Source organism: Hypanus sabinus, chromosome 6 (assembly GCF_030144855.1).
Source record: "Hypanus sabinus isolate sHypSab1 chromosome 6, sHypSab1.hap1, whole genome shotgun sequence".
Classification (NCBI taxonomy): Eukaryota; Metazoa; Chordata; class Chondrichthyes; order Myliobatiformes; family Dasyatidae; genus Hypanus; species Hypanus sabinus.
In genome coordinates this window covers 44,107,235-44,127,801 of record NC_082711.1, presented here as the reverse complement: position 1 = coordinate 44,127,801, position 20,567 = coordinate 44,107,235, and the positions used below count along the sequence as shown (strand labels likewise).

Genomic DNA, 20,567 nt, shown 5'->3' with positions numbered 1-20,567 from the left:
TTAGATTGAGAATATATTTTAAATTAAAACAGTAAGTTATTAAAATGTCACTGAAATCATAAGATCTGCTAAATGTCACTTTTGCAATATTATTTTGGCTGTTACTTACCTCTGATACATAGGAGTTGTACAAGAACTTTGGCTCACCATGTCCATGCTGACCTTTGTGAGCATGTACTATGGAATCCCATTTTTTCATATATAGTACATGAAGAACCAAAACAATCTATAAAAGTTTATCATATGTATAAACTCATGAAAATGTTATGTTGTACTTAATCTTATAACATTGCTATAGAATTTCATTGATTCTGTTTTAAAAAGTTAAGTTTATTTCAAAAAACTTCATTTTGGGATACTTTTCTTTGCTGAAGGCACAGCATTAATACAAGCTGCAGTTTAGATTTAACTCAGCTCTCAAATGAATTGGTTTTACAAAGACTAATTAAGGCATTCCCTCTGCTACAAGGACATCAGATGTGCAACTAAAATAATATTTCTTGCCCACTGAGATCCTTTCTGTCCCCTGAACCCAGAATTCTGAGTACTGATGAATGATTGCACCCAAAAGCCAAAGGACTTCTTAATTAAACATGTAGAATACTATCAGGTGCTGGTTGCTATCTTAATTAGGTGCTTACTTAGTTCCCTTACCAGACTAAACCAATGTAAAGACGAACTTACAGAAAAGACCCAACTAGTGTTTTATTGTTTTGTTTTTGTTATAGGTAAAGGTTAGGCACTCTTGGATTCCTTTGCCATATTTTTTCTACTACCAGGGAACATTTTCCGTCCGTTACTGGAAATGGTCTGTAGCCACCCGACATTCCATAGCTGCTCTCCTGCCAACTTGCAACTCCTGTAGATTTACAACAGGTAAGCAGCTGGCACAAAGCAGCTAAAGTTTTGAAAGCCAAAAAGTTATTCAATCTTGCTTAAATTAAAACTGAGACTAAATCCCTACAAGCCATTACCAGTAATCAGCTGCAAAGATTTTCCTATCAATCGAAAAAAAAAGAATCAGTTTAAAAGTATGCAATAAGGGATGTTAAAATCTGTAACTTTCCATATGGTCTAAATTCTCATATTCAAACAATATCAGCTTTGCTTGGTTGGAGTAAGTTTGATTAGAGAGATTATGGATTCAAGCCACACTTGAGTACTTGAACACACAGTTATGGTTCATGTGCAAGTGAGGCAGTGCAGCTCCAGAGATCCCAACTTCCCAAGATATTAACCAGTGAACATGTCCATTATTAAAATAAAAACATCTTGAGGGAAAATTTAAAAAGCAGGAATTTCTCCAAATGTCTTGGCGAAAATTCATCTCTCAACTTACAGATTTAATGGTAATTTATCACTCTGCTGTTTGTTGGATCTTGCTGTTTATAAACTGCATGCCCTACTAGTTGAGCAACTGAATTTGTGCTTCAGTATAGTTAATCAGTTGTGAGGTGCTGAGAAACACGCTGAGATCTTTAAATGAAAATGTATTCTGTTTTTTAGTGGACGCTTGTGCAGAAGAGACAGAAGACACAAAAGATTGACTTAAATTTGATAAAGATAATACAAGATTTTAATATCTGTACATATTGCAGTACATCAAGTTCACTTTAAATTGCACATTACAATTGAGCAACATATTTATAGAGCTGCTTGGCATACCTGAAAGATTAACACCTATCTCAATAAAATCACCACACAGAAATGAAAATGGGTAATTTATTAATCTGGGATATCTCTAGGAGAATTGTTTAAAAAAAATTAAAAGACAAGAGGATACAACCATTTTATCTGAGATTCTTAAGTAATAATAAATCCCTAATTTACAAACAATAAGCATCTCACCTAACAAAATACAATTACAGTGCACTGCTGGTGGCATTATCAGCACATTAGTGAGGTAAATTTAAATGGAATGTTCAGCATGAATTAATACCAGATTTTGCATATACATTAATAACCAACACCTTTTAAAATATGCTTAAGAACCACATGTCAATATGGCCAAACACCAAATTTTCCAAATAATTCTCTTATTTGGTATTTCACTAGTTTCCATTTTATTATACAAGACACACATGAATTCCTCTAGTTCTGCTGACATGCTAAAACAGAACCATTTCTGGTTGGATACATTGCATTTTCTTTATCAGCAACCTAAACTATATATTCTTTCACTTAAAACAAATATCACCCATAATTTACTAAAATACACATATTTCAGTGTTTTAAAAAATAAAACCCCTGTCACCTCAAAGGTCACGATCTACGTCAGTAGTAAAACTGGAGAGTGTCTACATTTATTCCCCAAGTAGTGAAAATATTTTAGCACTGCTCATTTCAGGTAGATGAAAGCATATGATTAGCAAAAGTAACATGGTTTGCTATTGGACATTAAAAGTGCAAAAACAAAGTGGCAAAAGTTTTACTTCAAAGCACCATCCACTGCTTGGAAATGGCTATCAGTAATACCAGACTTCCATTCAACGTCTATTATTATGACTCCCTTTCATGATTTTATGAATGTAACCAGTTGACTGGAATCCAGAAAGGTTTTGTCTCCAGATCATCCAAGGTAGCTTTCAGCTCTTTGTAGGCAACTGAAAGATCATCATTAACTAGAACTTTGTCAAAGAGGTGCGAACTCTGTGCTTCAATCAGCTCTGCAGATTTGATCATTTCTTGAAGGTCTTCGTCCTGCAAAAAATGCAAAGTTTTGAATTCTGAACCACTTGCCAGAATAACAAGATACGTCATAAATAGTTGTTCTCCAAACATAAAGAAATAAACTTCTCTCCTCCACTAGTTTCTTTTCTGGAAACACTATTTCTTGCTGGGGTGAAGTTTCATTGGAATCTTGGTAACAGTGTTTAAAAGCTAATTTTTAATGTGTAAGCAATCATTGTTTACCTAAAGGTAAGATCCCTTCTTTGGAACCACCAATACTCACAGACTGTAAGAGTGATTTGACAGCAGTGATGCGTTTACAGTAAACAAGTTGTTTGCTCTGAGAAAATGCACTTAAAGTAACAGTTGCTAACTCAGCTATCAGAATTTATATAGCAAAATACCCTTCATTTGCTCTTTTTTAATTAAAAATAGCTCCCACTTCAATGCCATAATTCCAAACAAACTCATTTCTAACACACGTCCTAGACTCTACCCCCCAGCATCTCCCCACCCAATCAGATCCTTGACTTCCCGACCAATAGAAAATCACCAGTAAGGATAGGCAACAACATCTCCTACACGGTTATGTCAATAGTAGTTGAAGCAGCAAGGCTATGTCTTCAGCCCCTGACTTTACTTCCTGTACACTCACTATTGTGTGGTCAGATTCTGCTGTAACTCCATCTGCAGATGTCACCATTGTAGCGGACCAGATCTCAAACACAGAGTATAGGAAAGAAATAAACAACCTTGTGGCATGGTCAGCAAAACACAAGATTTGATCCTTATAGCTTCAGAAAGTGAGGCAGAGCAGGCGACCTTTTCTGTAACAATGGTGCTGAGGTAGAGTTGGCTGAAAGCTTCAAGTTCCCAGGTGTGAAAATCACCAACAATTTGTCCTGGTCCAAGCATATACTGCTATGGGCAAGAAAGTATACCAAACTCTCTACCTCCTGAGAATGCCAAGAAAATTTAGCATATCATAAATTGGAAGATATTAGCCTGGGTTTTAACAGTGATTTAGATATGAATTTTAATCTCTTATAAAAAAGTGATCAGAGCAGCTTTCCTACACTTTAGAATGCACATCTGTTTCTGTCATGTCATGATGCTGAGAAACTAATTCATGCCTTTATATTGAATAGACTGGATTACTGAAATGCACATCTTACTGCTCTTCCAAAGATTTCAACGCATTCAGAACATTGCTGCTAGACTTTAAACTAAAACCAAAATGAAGGGACATATCACTCCCATACCAGCTACTCTGCACTGACTTCCTGTAACTTTTAGAATTGATTTTAATGTTGCCTTAACATTTTTAAAACTCATAATGGTCTGGAACAGGAGTACATCACAGAATTATTTTCGTTTTATAATCCTCGAGCTCTCAGGTCTTCTTTTGCCAGTCTCTTAAATTTAAACAATCTCCCTGAAAAGATAATTGGAAGGTCAACTATTCTGAACTATGCTCATAAACTATGGAATTCAATACCTAAAACTGAAAGGGATGCAGACTCAGTTGACTCCTTAAAATGCCAGCTCAAAACTTATTGATTTAACTTTGCTTTTAATTAAGATCTTACTGTCTTTTATTCTCATGTTCCTTTTTATTTTTTACTTTATTTTCATGTTTGTACTTCTATCCCATTGTAAAGCACTTTGCACCACGTCATCTGTATGGAGAGTGCTCTATAAATAAAAGTTATTATTATATCCCTGATGAAGCTCACTGATATTAACAGAGGAGTCACAGAAAGCATCCTATCCAGATGCATTACAGCTTGGTACAGCAACTGCTCTGACCAAGACCACAAAAAAATTACGGAGTTGTGAATACAGCCCAAGCTATCACAAAAAACCAGCTTCCCTTTATTGACCCTGACCATATCTTGCGCAGCTTCAAGAAAGCAGCCAATATATTAAGGACGCCTCTCACCCTTGGCATTCTCTCTTCTCCCCTTGCCGATCACGCAAAAGATGCAAAAGCCTGACAATAAGTACTGCCAGGCTCAAGAATAGATTCTATCCCGCTGTTGCAAGACTCTAGAATGGAGCTTCTATATAATAAAGATCACCTTTGATCTTTAAATCTACCTTGTCATGGCCCTTCCATTTTATTTGTCAGCCAGCACTGCACTTCCCCTATAAGGGCTATACTCTGCATTCTTTTTTCCTGTACTACTTCAATATTTGAAATTAACTCTCTGGAATGAATGCAAACAAATGTTTCTCACCACATCTCTGTACAGGTGACGATAATAAATTGTTTGGGATGACAAAACATTGTCTATGTTTTGTTGCAGAATTGTAATACATAATAAAAAAATCTACAAATTACAATAAGCATATATAAAAAATATTGTAATAAGTAGTGAAAAAGAGTGGGAAAATATTTGGTAGTGCTCATGGGTTCATTGTCCATTCAGAAATCAGATGGCAGATGGGAAGAAGCTGTTTCTGAAACATTAAGTGTGTGTCTTCAGGCTCCTGTAAATCCTTCTTGATAGTCACAATGAGAAGAGGCCATGTCGTGGCTGATGGGGGTCCTTAATGATGGATGCCACCTTTGTGGAGGCATTGCCTTCTGAAGGTTTTCTCGATGCTGTGGAGGCTGGTGCCCATGATGGAGCTGGCTGTGTTTACAACTTTCCGACGCTTTTTCCAATCCTGTGCAAGGCCCCTCTATACCAGACGGTAAAGCAACCAGTTAGAGAGCTCTCCATGGTACATCTGTAGAACTTTGCAAGTGTCTTTGGTAACATTCCAAGTCTCCTCCAAATCCTAATGAAATATAGCCACAGTGTGCCTTCTTTGTAATTGAAGCAATATGTTGGACTCAGGATAGATCTTTAGAGATATTGACACACAGGAACTTGAAACTGTTCACCCTTTCCACTGCTTATTTCTCAATAAGGACTGATATGTGTTCCCTCAACTTCCCCCTTCCTGAAGTCCACAAACAATTCCTTGGTCTTACTGATGTTAAGTGCAAAGTTGTTGCTGCAACACCACAACCAGCTGATCTATCTTGCTCCTGTATGCCTCCTTGTCACGATATGAAATTCTGCCAACAATATTTCTGTCAAATAAACTCTTCTCCCATACAGCTATCGATTATAACTAATACTTCAATGACAAACTCCGCCATCTTCATCAGTGATGATGTCTGGACATATCTAGTCTGGTGGTATTTATACCTGGATTGTCTGACCCTCCAGATTGGTTATCCAATTGGGTTTCTGCTCTCCCAATTTCTTTACAATTGAATTCCGGTCCTTACTAAGAGCAAAATCTTTGTCTTTGTTAAAATTCTATTCCTCTAGTTTTATTTCAATGGCTTCCTCTTCCAGATGGTCACAAAAGACATTGGCACAGCACAATAGTTTTGTGCTAAAGTCAATCCTCTGACCATTGAGAACACAGGGTTCTGCTACAGCCAATTTCTCCGGGTAACCCAAACGGATACACCTCCTGTGCTCCTTGATGCAGGTTTCCACTGCATGTCCTGCCTAGCTCATTTACACTGCTCTGCATTCACAGGAAGTCCTGTAAACACCAGCCAACTTGAGTCCCAGGTCATCTTTGAGCTACAAAGCTGAGGTTTGAGTTTCCTTAAGGGTTTGTGGATGACAATCCAGTATTTCTTCAGGATCCTGGCAATCCTTTCAGAAACCATGGAAATATAGGGAAGACAGGCGGTAGTGGCAGGGTCCTCCTCGTTGTTGGGTTTCCTGGTTTATCCATTGGCCCCTTCAAGCGCCTGATTGATTTCCTTTACCTTATAGCCATTCTGTAGGAAAATCGTGTTGTGTAGATGGCGTTTGAGTTGTCCCTCGTCACACAGATAGAGTAGAGGCGTGGGCTAAGCATGCATCATGGAGGTGTGCCAGTGTTGACTGTCAACGAGGAGATGTTATTTCCGATCCTCACACATAGACTGTGGTCTCCCCCAGGGGAAACAAAGGATCCAATTGCAGAGGGACGACCAGGTTTCGGAGCTTCTTGATTATAATTGAAGGTATGATTGTGTTTAATACTGAGCTGAGCTGTAATTAATAAACAACATTCTGATATAGGTATTACTGACGAAGGGTCTCGGCCTGAAACGTCGACAGTGCTTCTCCTTACAGATGCTGCCTGGCCTGCTGTGTTCCACCAGCATTTTGTGTGTGTTGTTTGAATTTCCAGCATCTGCAGATTTCCTCATGTTTGCTCTAGGTATTACAATTGTCCAGTGATCCAGGGCCAAGTGCAGAGCCAGTGAGATAGCATCCACTCTAGACCTATTTTGACGATAGGCAAATTGTAGCGAGTGCAGGACTTCACTAAGGCAGGAGTTGATTCTAGCCATGACCTACCGTTCAAAGCACTTCATCACAGTAGACATGAGCACCACTGGTCTGTAGTGTTGAGGCAGCTCAATCTGCTCTTCCTGGGGACTGGTAAAGCAGGTGGAGGTTAAAGTTGTCCTTGAAAACTTCCATAAGTTGGTTGGCACAGATTTTCAATGCCTTACCATCAGGGCGTGACGGCTTGCGTTCACCCTCTTGAAAGATCTTTTGATGTCAGCCTCCGAGACAGAGATCACAGGGTCACCAGATGCTGCAGGGATTTGAGTAGGTGGAGTTTTATTCTCCCTTTCAAAAGCATGCGTAAAAGGCATTGAGTTCATCTGGGAGTGAGGTGGCACAGCCATTGTTAAGTTTCACCTCATAAGTAATGGCCTGCAAACTCTGCCAGAGCCTCTGTACATTTGATTCCATCTCTAGCTTCAATTGGAATTGTTTTTTTTCCCCCTTAAGATATCCTTCTGAAGGTTGTACCCGATTTCTTGTTTAGTTCTGGATTACCGAAGGCCACAGATCCAGCCCTCAGCAGACTACCAATCTCCTGGTTCATCTGCAGCTTTGGACATGTCCAATATGTTCTCAAAGTTACACCTCATCCACACAGATCTTGATGAAATCGGCCACAACTGTGGTGTAATCATTCTGATTTGACACTGAATGTTACCTATACACTAATTAAAAGTCTTACAAAAAGGACAATACTTAATGAACCAGCTAGTGAAGAAAGCACATGGCATGCTTGCCATCATTGTTTGGACTACTGACTTTAAAAATCAGTAGGACATGTTGCAGTAATATAAAACTTTCGTTGGTCACATTTGGAGAATTGAGTGCATTTAGAAGAGGTTCACCAGGATGGTTCCTTCAATGCTAGAGCAGTAGTGATGAGAGGCTGGACAAATTTAGAGTGTTTTCTTTGCTGAGGTTGAGGGTGATCTGGCAGAATATCAAATTATGAGGGGCAGTCAGTCTTTTGTCCAAGGATGGAAATACCAAATGCTGGTATTGGTTTACTATCGTCAGACAGAGTCATAGAGTATTATAACGTGGAACCAGGCCCCTCAGTCCAAATCCATGCTGCTCACCAAACTAGGCCCACTTGCTCGTGGTTGGCCCATTTCCCTCTAAAGCCCCTCCCCATCCCATTCCTATCCAAGCACTTACTCAAAGCTCTTTTGAATGTTGTTAGTTTACCTGTCTCAACCACTTTTTCCTGACAGGTCATTCCAGATACCACCAATGATTGTGTGCACACGTAATGATATACAATGAAAAGCTTTTGTGGCTGGGATCCTTGAAGAGTTCGGTTGCTTTACCCAGGCAGCGAGAAGTGTAGGCTGAGTCACGGAGGGAAAGCTGGTTCCTATATTGTGCTGAGTTGTGTCCACAATTCTCTGCAGTTTCCTGTAGTCTTGGGCACATCAGTTGCCACACCAATTTGTGATGCATCTGGACAAGATGCTTTCTACAGTGCATTATGAAAATAAAAGAGGGTCAAAGTGGACATGCCAAATTTCTTCAGCCTCCTGAGGAGAAAGAGGAACTGGCATGGTTTCTTGGTTGTGATGTCTATGCAACTGGACCAGTTTGTGCCACTGGCGATGTGCTCTCCTTGGAACTTGAGGATCTCAACCCCCTTGACCTCAGTAAGCAGAGGCAAGTGTACCACTCCCTTTCTGAAGTGAATAAGCAGCACTTTTCCTTTGCTGCTACTGAGGTTGCTGTCACGACGCGATGCCAATAGGCTTTCTATCTCCTTCCAGTACTCAAAGCCATTGTTATTTGAGATTTGGCCCACTACGCTGGTGTTATCTGCAAACTTGTAGATGGATCTGGAACAGAATCTGGTCAACAAAGTTGTGAGTGTATAGGAAGTAAGGAGCAGAGCAGATATGCTAGCAAAGTTCAAAAGGCATTTAGACAGGCATATGATCAGGCAAGGAATAGAGGGATATGTACCCCAATTCTCAGCATGTAGAAATATAAGTTAGGGAAATAAAATGTATATCTAAAAAGTTTGAATATATTAAGAATTTCTCTTTGTACTAATCTTTGAAGCAGCAAGTTCCTGATCCATCATACATCTGGTGAAATAAAACTTCTCAATGTTCCTCTAACCTTTTAAACAATTACCTTAAATTCATTGACCCCTATGCTAACAGAAATGGGTCTTTCCAATATGTGCCATCCAATATAACACATTTCAATTAAATCCCTCTTTAGATTCCTCTTTCTAAGCAAATAATGCTAGCCAATTCAAACTTTCCTCTTACTTAAAAATTTCCAATCCTGGCACCATCCTCTTAAATCTCCTCTGTACTCTCTTCTGAAATGTAACAATCAGAATTAATGCAGTACTCTAGCTGCAGCCTAGTTAGTGCATTACATAGTTTGAACCAAGCCTCCAAGGTCATATATTCCATGTCTTGGCTAATAAAAAATAACATCTATTCTTCTTTCTGCCTCTGCATGTTTTGTGACCTTCAGGGATCTGCAGTCATCATCTCCAAGGTCTCTCAATTTCCTTCTCCTTCCCTATTATTGATTTTCCTTAAATTTAGGAATAGGAAACAAGATATCACCTCACATATTTAAAATTAATACCAGTTCCCACCTTTCCAACAACTTAACCATTCCATTTTTCACCTGTAGCTGCACAGTCTCTTTATCTGCAAGCATTTTAACATAGTTCTTGCATTCACAATTAAATCATTGATGCTCATCAAAATGCAAAAAGGAATTGAGTGCTAATTTTTTCAAAACTCTGTCAGATGTAACTGGGACTGGAAATTCCAATCCTATAATTAATCTGCCGTTCAGTCCCTCAGTACTGCAGCATGGTCAGCTCCTCTAATAGTCGGAGGGACTTCCCATCCCTCCCCCTTCAGGTTTCATTATCACCTTGTGTTTCTCTCTTTCCTACCCCCACCTTTTACATCTACTCATCTTTTCCCTCCAGCCCAGCAGAAGGGTCTCGGCCCAAAATGTCAACTGTACTCTTTTCCATAGATGCTGCCTGACCTGCTGAGTTCCTCCAGCATTTTGTGTGTGTTGCTTCCAGCTCCTCTAATATATACTTCTCCCCCTTCTTTCAACACCCTTGAATATATTTCTTTTGGAATGGGTGACTTGTCTACTTTTCAAGATGGTAAACACCTGAATAATTCTTGTTTCAATGTTCACCTTGTCCAACATTTTACTTTCTAACTCCAACTCTAAACTACAATGTCTGTATCATCCCTTCTTTGGTGAAGAATAAAATGTTAATTATCCATAAAATATCCATACAAATGTCATCTGCCTCTGTGCATACTTACTGATTTGGTCTTGAATAGGTCTTGCTTTTTTTCTAAGCACTATCTTTACCTTGATGTATTTACTCAACATCTCTACTGTTGGTTTTCTATGATTTTAATAAATCAATATTCTTGCCCCTCTCTTTTCTTCCCAGTTTCCTTTTAACTTGACCCCACATTTTTTAGTATCTACAATGCCTATGGATGTATTAAACATTCACTATCTAGCAATGTTGCATTCGTTGAATTATTCTAATCTGCATGCCTTTGACCTTAAGGGCCCCAAGATTTAGGTCTCACACTTTTCTTGGGGAATTGTTTGAACAAAACTTCCCATTATCTGTTCTTTAAATGCTTTCTAATAATTTATCTCTACAGAAAAACTGCATTTTTCCTTCTAATTCAAAATACTAGGTAATGTTAGAGACCTAAAAGATTATAAGGCTACCAGGAAGGAGCTTAAGAATGAAATTAGGAGAGCCAGAAGGGCCCATGATTTCTGTAAATATTTCTTACTTAACCTGGGATTTCTATTCTGCCATATATATTAAGAAATTTTAGAATTAATAATATCAAAAAAATATTTAGGGATGAAAATTGATACCACCTGAAATAGATACAGAAATTTAGGTAAAATAATCATCTTAATAGCATTAATTTGACCAATCAAAGACAATGGGGACCATTTAGTAAACAGTTGTTTAACATGATCAATTATGGGTAAAAAAAAAATTTAAATAGATCCTTATGTTTCTTGGTACTTTTAACACCCAAATAAATAATTAAATTGAATCTTAATAAGAGTGTGCTTTTTCCATTAAGTACGCAAGTCCCAATTTATAGACAATCACGATTTAGGTTTGTCCAGGATCAGCCTATTGGCTCAGGGTGTCTGACACTCCCAGGGAGGAGTTGTAAAGTTTGATGGCCACAGATAGGAATGTCTTCCTATGATGCTCAGTGTTGCATCTCGGTGGAATGAGTCTCTGGCTGAATGTACTCCTGTGCCTAACCAGTACATTATGGAGTGGATGGGAGACATTGTCCAAGATGGCATGCAACTTGGACAGCATTGTCTTTTCAGACACCACTGTCAGAGAGTCCAGTTCCACCCCCACAACATCACTGGCCTTGATTCTGTTGGTGTCTGCTACCCTCAGCATACTGCCTCAGTGCACAACAGCAAACGTGGCCTCATAGAACATCCTCATCCGGCAGATGTTAAAGGACCTCAGTCTCCTCAGGAAATAGAGATGGCTCTGACCCTTCTTGTAGACAGCCTCAGTTTTCTTTGACCAGTCCAGTTTATTGTCAATTCATATCTCCAGGTATTTGTAATCCTCCACCATGTCCACACTGACCCCTTGGATGGAATCAGGGGTTACCGATGCCTTAGCCCTCCTCAGGTCCACCACCAGCTCCTTAGTCTTTTTCACATTAAGCTGCAGATGATTCAGACAGTTTGCCGTAAGTCATCAGACAGAGTGGTCAACTACGGCAGAGTCATCAGAAAACTTCTGAAGATGGCAAGACTCTGTGCAGTAGTTGAAGTCCGAGGTGTAGATGGTGAAGAGAAAGGGAGACCTTTGGAGCCCTAGTGCTGCTGACCACTCTGTCTGACATACAATGTTGAAAGCGCATGTACTGTGGTCTGCCAGTCAGGTAAACAATAATCCATGACACCAGGGAAGCATCCACCTGCATCACTGTCAACTTCTCACCCAGCAGAACAGGGCAGATGGTGTTGAATGCACTGGAGAAGTCAAAAAACATGACCCTCACAGTGCTCGCTGGCTCCAGTATCCACTATGGAAGATGATCTTGGCATTTGCAGGGATGACTTACGGCAAACTGAAAAGCTTGAGCATATAGACATTAAGAAAGAGGATGTGCTGGAGCTTTTGGAAGGCATCCAGTTGGACAAGTCACCAGGACTGGATGGAATGTACCTCAGGCTACTGTGGGAAGCAAGGAAGGAGATTGCTGAACCTCTGGCAATGATCTTTGTATCATCAATGAGGATGGGAAAGGTTCCGGAAGAATTGAGGATTGAGGATGTTGTTTCCTTATTCAAGAAAGGGAGTAGAGATAGCCCAGGAAATTACAGACCAGTGGGTCTTACTTCAGTGGATGGTAAGTTGATGGAAAAGATCCTGAGAGGCAGGATTAATGAACATTTGGAGAGGCATAATATGATTAGGAATAGTCAGCATGGCTGATTGAATTTTTTTTGAGGATGTGGCTAAACATATTGATGAAGGTAGAGCAGTAGATGTAGTGTATATGGATCTCAGCAAGGCATTTGTCAAGGTACCCCATACAAGGTTTATTGAGGAAGTAAGGAGGCATGGGATCCAAGGGTATCTTGTTTTGTGAATCCAGAATTGGCTTGCTCACAGAAGGCAAAGACTGGTTGCAGATTGGACATATTCTGCATGGAGGTCAGTGACCTCAGGGATCTGTTCTGGGACCCCTTCTCTTCGTGATTTTTATAAGTGACCTGGATGAGGAAGCAGGGGGATGGGTTAGTAAATTTGCTGCTGACACAAAGGTTGGAGGTGTTGTGGATAGTGTGGAGGGCTGTCAGAGGTTACAGCAGGACATTGATAGGATGCAAAACTGGGCTGAGAAGTGGCAGATGGAGTTCAACCCAGATGGGTGTGAGGTGGTTCATTTTGGTAGGTCAGATATGATGACAGAACATAGTATTAAGGGTAAGACTCTTGGCAGTGTGGAGGATCAGAGGGATCTTGGGGTCCGAGTTCATAGGACACTCAAAGCTGTTGCGCAGGTTGACTCTGTGGTTAAGAAGACATAAGGTGCATTGGCCTTCATCAAACATGGGATTGAATTCAAGAGCCAAGAGGTACTGTTACAGCTATATAGGACCATGGTCAGACCCCACTTGGAGTACTGTGCTCAGTTCTGGTCACCTCACTACAGGAAGGATGTGGAAACTATAGGAAGGATGCAAAAGAGATTTACAAGGATGTTGCCTGGCTTGGGGAGCATGCCTTATGAGAATAGGTTGAGTGAACTCAGCCTTTTCTTCTTGGAGTGGCGAAGGATGAGAGGTGACCTGATAGAAGTGTACAAGATGATGAGAGGCATTGATCATGTGGATTGCCAGAGGCTTTTTCCCAGAGCTGAAATGGCTAACAGGAAAGGGCACATTTTTAAGGGGCTCGGAATCAGGTACAGAGGAGATGTCAGGGACAATCTATTTATTGAATTATTTATTTAAAAACGCAGGGACTGTTGAGTGCATGGAACGGTGTGTGGTACCTGGCAACGGTGGTGGAGGCAGATGTGATAGGGCCTTTTAAGAGACTCCTGGATAGGTACATGCTTAGAAAAATAGAGGGCTATGGGTAACCCTAGGAAATTTCTGAAGTAAGTAAGTACATGTTGTAAGTACAGCATTGTGCTGTAGGTTTTCTATGTTCTATGTTCAATTCTAACAGATTGGTACTCAAGTTGCTATATTTCTCCTGGAGATTACACTGACTGGTTGCATCTTGACCTGGTATGGAAACAGCAATGCCCTAGAATGGAAATACCTATAAGTAGTGGATATAGCCTAGTCCATCACAGGTGAAGCCCTCCCTATCATTGAGCAGATCTATAAGGAGTGCTGCTGCAGGAAAGCTGCATCCTTCAACAAGCACCCTCCCACCCACTAAACAGGCCATGTTCTCCTTTATTTGCTTCCATCAGGAAGGAGGTGCAAGAGTCTTATGCCCCACACCACCAGGTTCAGGAATAGTGATTATCCCTCAGCTATCAGGCTCCTGAACCAAAGAGGATTGCTTCACTTTCCCCAACACTGAACTGATTCTATAATTCATGCTCTCAATATTATTTATTTCATTTTTCTTTTGCAGTTACACGATTTGTTGTCTTTTGCACATTGGTTGTTTGTTCGTCTTTATATGTAGTTCTTCATCGATTCTATTGCATTTCTTTGTATTTACCATGAATGTCTGCAAGAAAATTAATCTCACGGTAGCACTGGGTGATATATATGTACTTTGATAATAAATTTACTTTGGCTTTGTTTTATAGAACTAATAGCTAAATATCAAAGTATAAAAAAATTGGTGCAACAAATTACAATAATAATGGGGTCTGAAGGACATTATTGCATTATGTTATCCAGTCGGGTTTCAAATGGTAAACATTCATTGTTCTTTCATTTTGTACCCCTTGCTCCCCAGCTTGTATTTCAGAGAACCCAATGCTCAGGAACTCAACACCTTTGCTGCTAATTATAAATAATAAGATAAATTATGTAAAAATACTTCTTGAATTAAGAACACTAAGCTTGGGAATGAAAATTTACATCCTTTTTATAGATCTCTGAAATAATCAAATTCAAAATCTTGATGATTTTTCAAAAGTTGATTGAAACTAGTCAACATATCACAATTCACCTGCAGTCTATTCTGGTTCTCAATTCCTTATCTACAAATCCACAGTCAATTAATTAACAACAAAAAAGACACCCTTCTTTCACTGTTTCCTAGTGGCAAAACAGAGTGGATTGATAGGTAAACAAAGCATGCACAACTTCCATAAAATTATATTGTAATGGTACAAGTATCAACTTTTCTTGTTACATGCTAAACAACGCAAATATATTACTAATTAAAAGTGCATGCTGCAAGCTGAATTCAAAGCAAGGTCCATGGCACTGATTCAAGTGTTTGTTTTAACAGAGTCAATAAAATCTTCTGCTTATTATCCTGGGTTCCCAAGTCCCTCTGGGAAGCTTTACATCATCATTGCCCACACCTCCAGGTGTTAATATTAAGAACATATTTTCCTTACTGTTTGCATAACTGGTCAGGGCTTTTGGAAGTCAGAAATGTGTTACAACACTGAAAGGTTTGTACAAAATGGATCGTATCCAAGTGTTCTAGAAAGAATATTTCTACTGATTTCCTGTGTCTCTAGAAAACGGCTGCTATAAACTTTGTCTGTGTGTGGGTTTTCTACATGTTTGTAGATCTAATTTAAACATCGGTTTCTAATACCTTATTTCTTTAAGCAGTCAGCATTTTTAAAAAATAAAGGAACAAATTAATGGAGCAACACATATGCAAAGAGATACCACATGATGATATTTTAGAGGTTCTACTTCTGGTAAGTTATGTACAATTGGAAATCACTGGGTCTATTTCCCTTAGCAGAGTAGCAGTATTATTAATTCAAATCCCACACAAATTCCATTTTGCCAAAGACACTAAATATTGAAGGACAAGATTTCAGAACATGAAATCTTGATTTATAAGGCTTTACCTTAAAAGCTAAGTAAGCCTATAAATATAAACTATAAAATCTTTCATCTGCAATAATTTTTAGCTAATATATGAAGCAATTCGTGCCAGTGAGGCAAAACGTGTGGATCGACTTCCAAAGCAGCACACCTCGACCCAAGTCCAAATGCTAGGCTGCAGTGCTATGGGTACCTGCATCAAAGGTGGCATTTTTCACAGAGCTCAGCTATTAAAGTAATATGGTTTGAAAGCTGAAGGGATTGTAGATTAAGTGACTATTGCTCAACACATTCCATTTTCATTTGATGTCCAGATAGATATAATTTTCAGTAGGGAGCATTATATTAAGTCAGGAAATGCAGTAAACATGAGATAGTGCTGACGCATACACGGAAAGACATGCTGGGGAGTTGATGATTAATTTACAGTTTCTCTGAATAAAGAACAGACTGTTCAGTTCCAAAACACTTGAAAAAAAAATCCTACAACATCATCATAACTGGGTTTATTCAATTAAAGCAGCGTAATTTCCCCCAATTATAAAAAAAAACACATACAGTATATGGTCTGATTTTCAGTGAGAAAAACTGTAAGAAACCTGCCATGGATTGACTGCATCGAAGCGGTAGGAATCTAACAGCCAGATATTAACTTTTCATCTATTTTATTTGCTGGACAGTTAAAAGGAGCTAACAGAGACTTTCAAACAGTATTTTACATTGCAAACTAAAACTGGCTTTCACAAAGAAAGATTACATGAAGAATGTTCAGCACAAATAAAAAAATATGGTATACGTATCATTTACTGTGAAAATATAAAGGGATGAATTGTGTTTTTGTCTGCCTGGTGGTTCTAGGGAAACCCTGCTGGCAGGAGGTTATGTCCTGCACTGTCCAAACCTCTGCTCTATGCTTGAGTACAAAATGTGCTGGAGTCAGAATCCAGCAGATCTCCGTCCCTCTCCATGACTGAACACTCCACTGACCTAGGGGCGACTTCCACCTTTGCAACAGGTCTTTTCACCTTTATAAAAGCAATGGCGGCCATAACTAAAGTGGCCTCAATCATTTGAATGGGCTTGCCAAACTCATTTTGAGGTGAAGATTGGTATTTTTAAGATTTAATTTCATTCATATTGTTTTCAATTCATTTCTACATGAATGTAGTTCATAATTAATCTCTGGAAAACTGAAAACAGATTTAACATTTCAGGTTGAAAATGAAAGCATTTTGATCTGAAACATAGAACACTAGAAAAAAGGAACAGGTCCTTTATCCCACAAGGTATTCTGACCATGATGGAATTTAAAATGCACCTCTGCCTGCAGGTGCCCTCATCCCTCAGTTCCCTTCACAGCTGTATGCCTCTTTCATATTGCCATTGTACCTGTTTCCACTGTCTCCCCTTGCAGTGAGTTCCAGTCTCCTGCCACTCTCTGTGTAAAAAAAAACTTGCTACTCCCCTCACACCTTAAATTTATGGCCTCCAGTTTTAAACATTTCCATCCCGGAAAAAAAAAACTCTGGATATCTACGCTGCCTCTGCCTCTCATAATTTTATATACTTTGATTAGGTCACCCCCTCAGCCTGTGACACTCCAGGCAGAGCACTCCAACTGCTTATAGCTCTCATCCTGACGAGCATCTTCTGCACCTCCACACCTTTCCTGTAATGTTATAACCAGGAATGTACACAATATTTGAAGTGTGGTCAAAGCAAAGTTTTATACAGCTGTAACACGACTTCCTGACCTTTTTTAACCTTCTCACATCGCAACTAATGAAGGCAGAAGCCTAAACCTTATTCTAAGCCTATCTACTTGTGTTGCTACTTTCAAGGAGCTGGGGACTTGCAACCCAAGGTCTTTCTGTACACCAATGCTCCTCATGGTCCTGACACTTACTCAAAACTTTCCCCTTAATTTGACACTTTACAATTGTTTAGCGTAAACCACATCTGCCATTTTTTAACCTGCATTTCGAACTGATCTATTATCCGCTGAATCCTTTGACAATTTTCCTCACTGTCCACAACTCTATCATTATTCGTGTTGTTCATAAACTTAGCAATCACAGACCACCTGCTTTTTTATGAAATTATTATCTATATTATGAACAACAGAGGTCCCAGTACTGTTCCTTGCAGAACATCACTTATCACAGACCTTCAGACAGAACAACATCCCTCCATCACTACCTTCTGTCTTCTATGGCCAAGACAATTTTGAATCCAATCTACCAAGTTCAATGGATTCCGGAATCAGAATCAGGTTTATTATCACCGGCATGTGACGTGAAGTAAGAATCAAGCATCTTTATCTTCTGGAGGGACCTTGTCAAAAGCATTATTAAAGTCCATGTATCAACATCCACTGCCCTATGACCAGCAATCCAATTGTCATCTCAAGAAAACCCAAACAAGTTTGTAAGACATTACCTCCCGCACACCAAGCCACATTAACAATCCCCGATAATTCTATGCTTCGCCAAATGCAAGTAGATCTTATCCCTAAGAATCGTTAGGTCTGGTTCTCTTTCAACAGGTGGTCTCAGACCTAACATGACACAGACACTGTGGGCCAAAGGGCCTGTTTCTAGCTATACTGTTCTATGTTCTAGTGTGGAAAGGCACATGAACAGGTAATAGAGAGAAAAAAAAATCAATCAGAAAACTTCTGAGGATAAGCCCACTGTATACACAGCTCAAGCTCCACTAGACTTTTGCAGTCTTCTTCACCACAAAACAGCCATACTGGTAAGGCTTCCAGGTCAATGGGAACTGCTTGGATGCACAAAGTAAGTTCATTTGCTCACATACAATGGAGACAAAGTGAGGTCTGAGCCATACAGTAAGAACATACAGTACATAATAGGATTAGCAGTCTTTGTTAGTTCCACCATTCTTTAAGATCATGGCTCTGCTTTCCTTAATAATTACAATATCTCCTCCCATGCTTCCCTTAGCATCAAGAATAGATCCTATTCAGCCCTGAAGATGTGCTCCAGTATGTCTAGCACTCCTCCTTCCCAAGACAGACATGCACCAGCATAGCTCTCTTTAACTCTCCAGCCTCATGTCTTTCGCCCTGGTGAATACCAATGAGAAGTATTCATTTTGGAGATCACTCATATCCGCTGGCGCCACACAGAGATTGCCCTTCATCTCCGGAGGGACCGATTCCTTACTTAGCTACCCTTTTGCTTCTAATGTACTGAAATGAAGTTTTAGGATTCTCCCCAATTTTACTTGCCTAGGTCATTTCATGACACTGTTTTCCTTTGTAATTTCAAAGCTCGAAGTAAATTTATTTAGTACATATATGCCACCATAATATTTGAGATGAAACCTTGAGATTTATTTTCTTGCAGGCAGTTACAGAAAAATAAATACAAAAGAATTAATGAAAACTATAAATTAACAAAGACTGAGAAACAACCAAAATGCAAAAGAAAACAAACTATGCATACAATAGGAAAAAGGAAATAAATAATATTGAGTTGTAGAGTCAGTTCAGCATTGAGGTGAGTGAAGTTGTCCACACTGGTTCAGGATCCTGAAAGGATCATAACTATTCCTGAATATTGCAGTGTGGGACCCAGGCTCCTGTACCTCCTGCCCAATGGTAGCAGCGAGAAGAGAGCAGTGCTGTTTTTGATTTGTTTTCACCTTTACCCCCTATAAACCTCAAGAGATTCATTTGATAACAATGTTCTTTTTTCAACTTGTTCCTTCTTTTCCCTGATTAAATCTTCATTATCTGTTGTTAACCAGGGTTCCCTGAACTTACCACCTTTGCCTCTTAGTCTTACAGGAACATGCTCACTCTGAAATCTGACTAGCTTGGTATTAAAACACCTCTCACTTGTCAAATATTGTTTTCTTTCGATCAGCTGCTCCCATTCTACCTCTCCTTGATCCTGTCTTATACTACTGAAATCTGCTTTCCTAACTCCAGGACCAATATTATCATTGTCCATGATCATCTTGCAACTTAACGAATTATGGTCACTGTTCCCAAAGGTTTTCTCCACAGATACTTCAATCACTTCCCTGCTCTTGTCCTCTGAGCTAAGATCAGGTACACCCCTCTCCCTGGGTTGGACCTGCTATCTGCTGTTTCAGAAAACTCACTCAAATACGATTTACGAATTCCTTTCTGTCCAAGCCACTTGAACTCAGGGGTTTCCCCATCAATACTTAGAAAGTTAAAAGCTCCCATTATTACAACCCTATTGTTTTTATACTCTGCTATGACCTTCCTACTACATATGTTCTTTAAATCCCTGTTTACAATTGGGAGACCTAGAGAATAACCCCACCTAAGTGACCTTCCCAGCCTTATTCCTAAATTCCATCCATATAGCCTCTTTGCATGATCCTTCTAGGATATTTTCCTTGAGTACTGTCATAAACCTCTCTCTGAACAACAGATGCCACCCACTCCTTAAGGATCCCTCTCTGTCATGCTTCGGTGACTGGATAATCTTATAATTTGGTTCTCAGCTCATCTATTTCTTGGTGTAGGTGCAGTTAAGTCTTCTGGTCCACCCCCATTTTCCTTCCTGTTGCTGCCAACATTTCACACTGAACTTGCCTGTTCTATTTTCTATATGATTCAGCCTCTTTCACGGCAGTGCTGTCAGTTTAGTCGCAGCTCCTTGGTTCATCACTTTAAACCTTGTTCAGCAGCCCTAGCAAAACTCACTGCAAGGACACCGGCACTCCTCCTCCAATTCAGGCGCAAGCAGGTCTCAATTGGTACACAAGTATCAATGCCCAGGAACAGAGACGACTACATCAAGCGGTGGATGTAGCCCAGTCCACCACAGACTGACCTCGCCATTGAATGAAAACATACAGCAGCTGTCTAGGACACCTGATATCCTTTTTCTCCCACATTTCACCACTTCACTGATACCATTACTAATCTTTAGCTTGTTGTACTGTACAGCTGCCCAGCTTTCT

At 39.6% G+C, this 20,567-nt stretch overlaps 1 protein-coding gene across 12 annotated transcripts in view; it reads right to left on the bottom strand.

The window, feature by feature from the left end:
- Nucleotides 1-1,553: 1,553 nt before the first annotated feature.
- Nucleotides 1,554-20,567, bottom strand: part of mpp7a (MAGUK p55 scaffold protein 7a) — a 459,090-nt gene continuing 440,076 nt past the window's right edge. For all 12 annotated transcript variants that reach the window (XM_059972009.1, XM_059972017.1, XM_059972012.1 and 9 more), the window contains one exon: nt 1,554-2,700. In XM_059972009.1, coding sequence (XP_059827992.1) covers nt 2,521-2,700 — 180 coding nt within the window. In that variant the 3' untranslated portion in view covers nt 1,554-2,520. The remainder of the gene's footprint in view (nt 2,701-20,567) is intronic.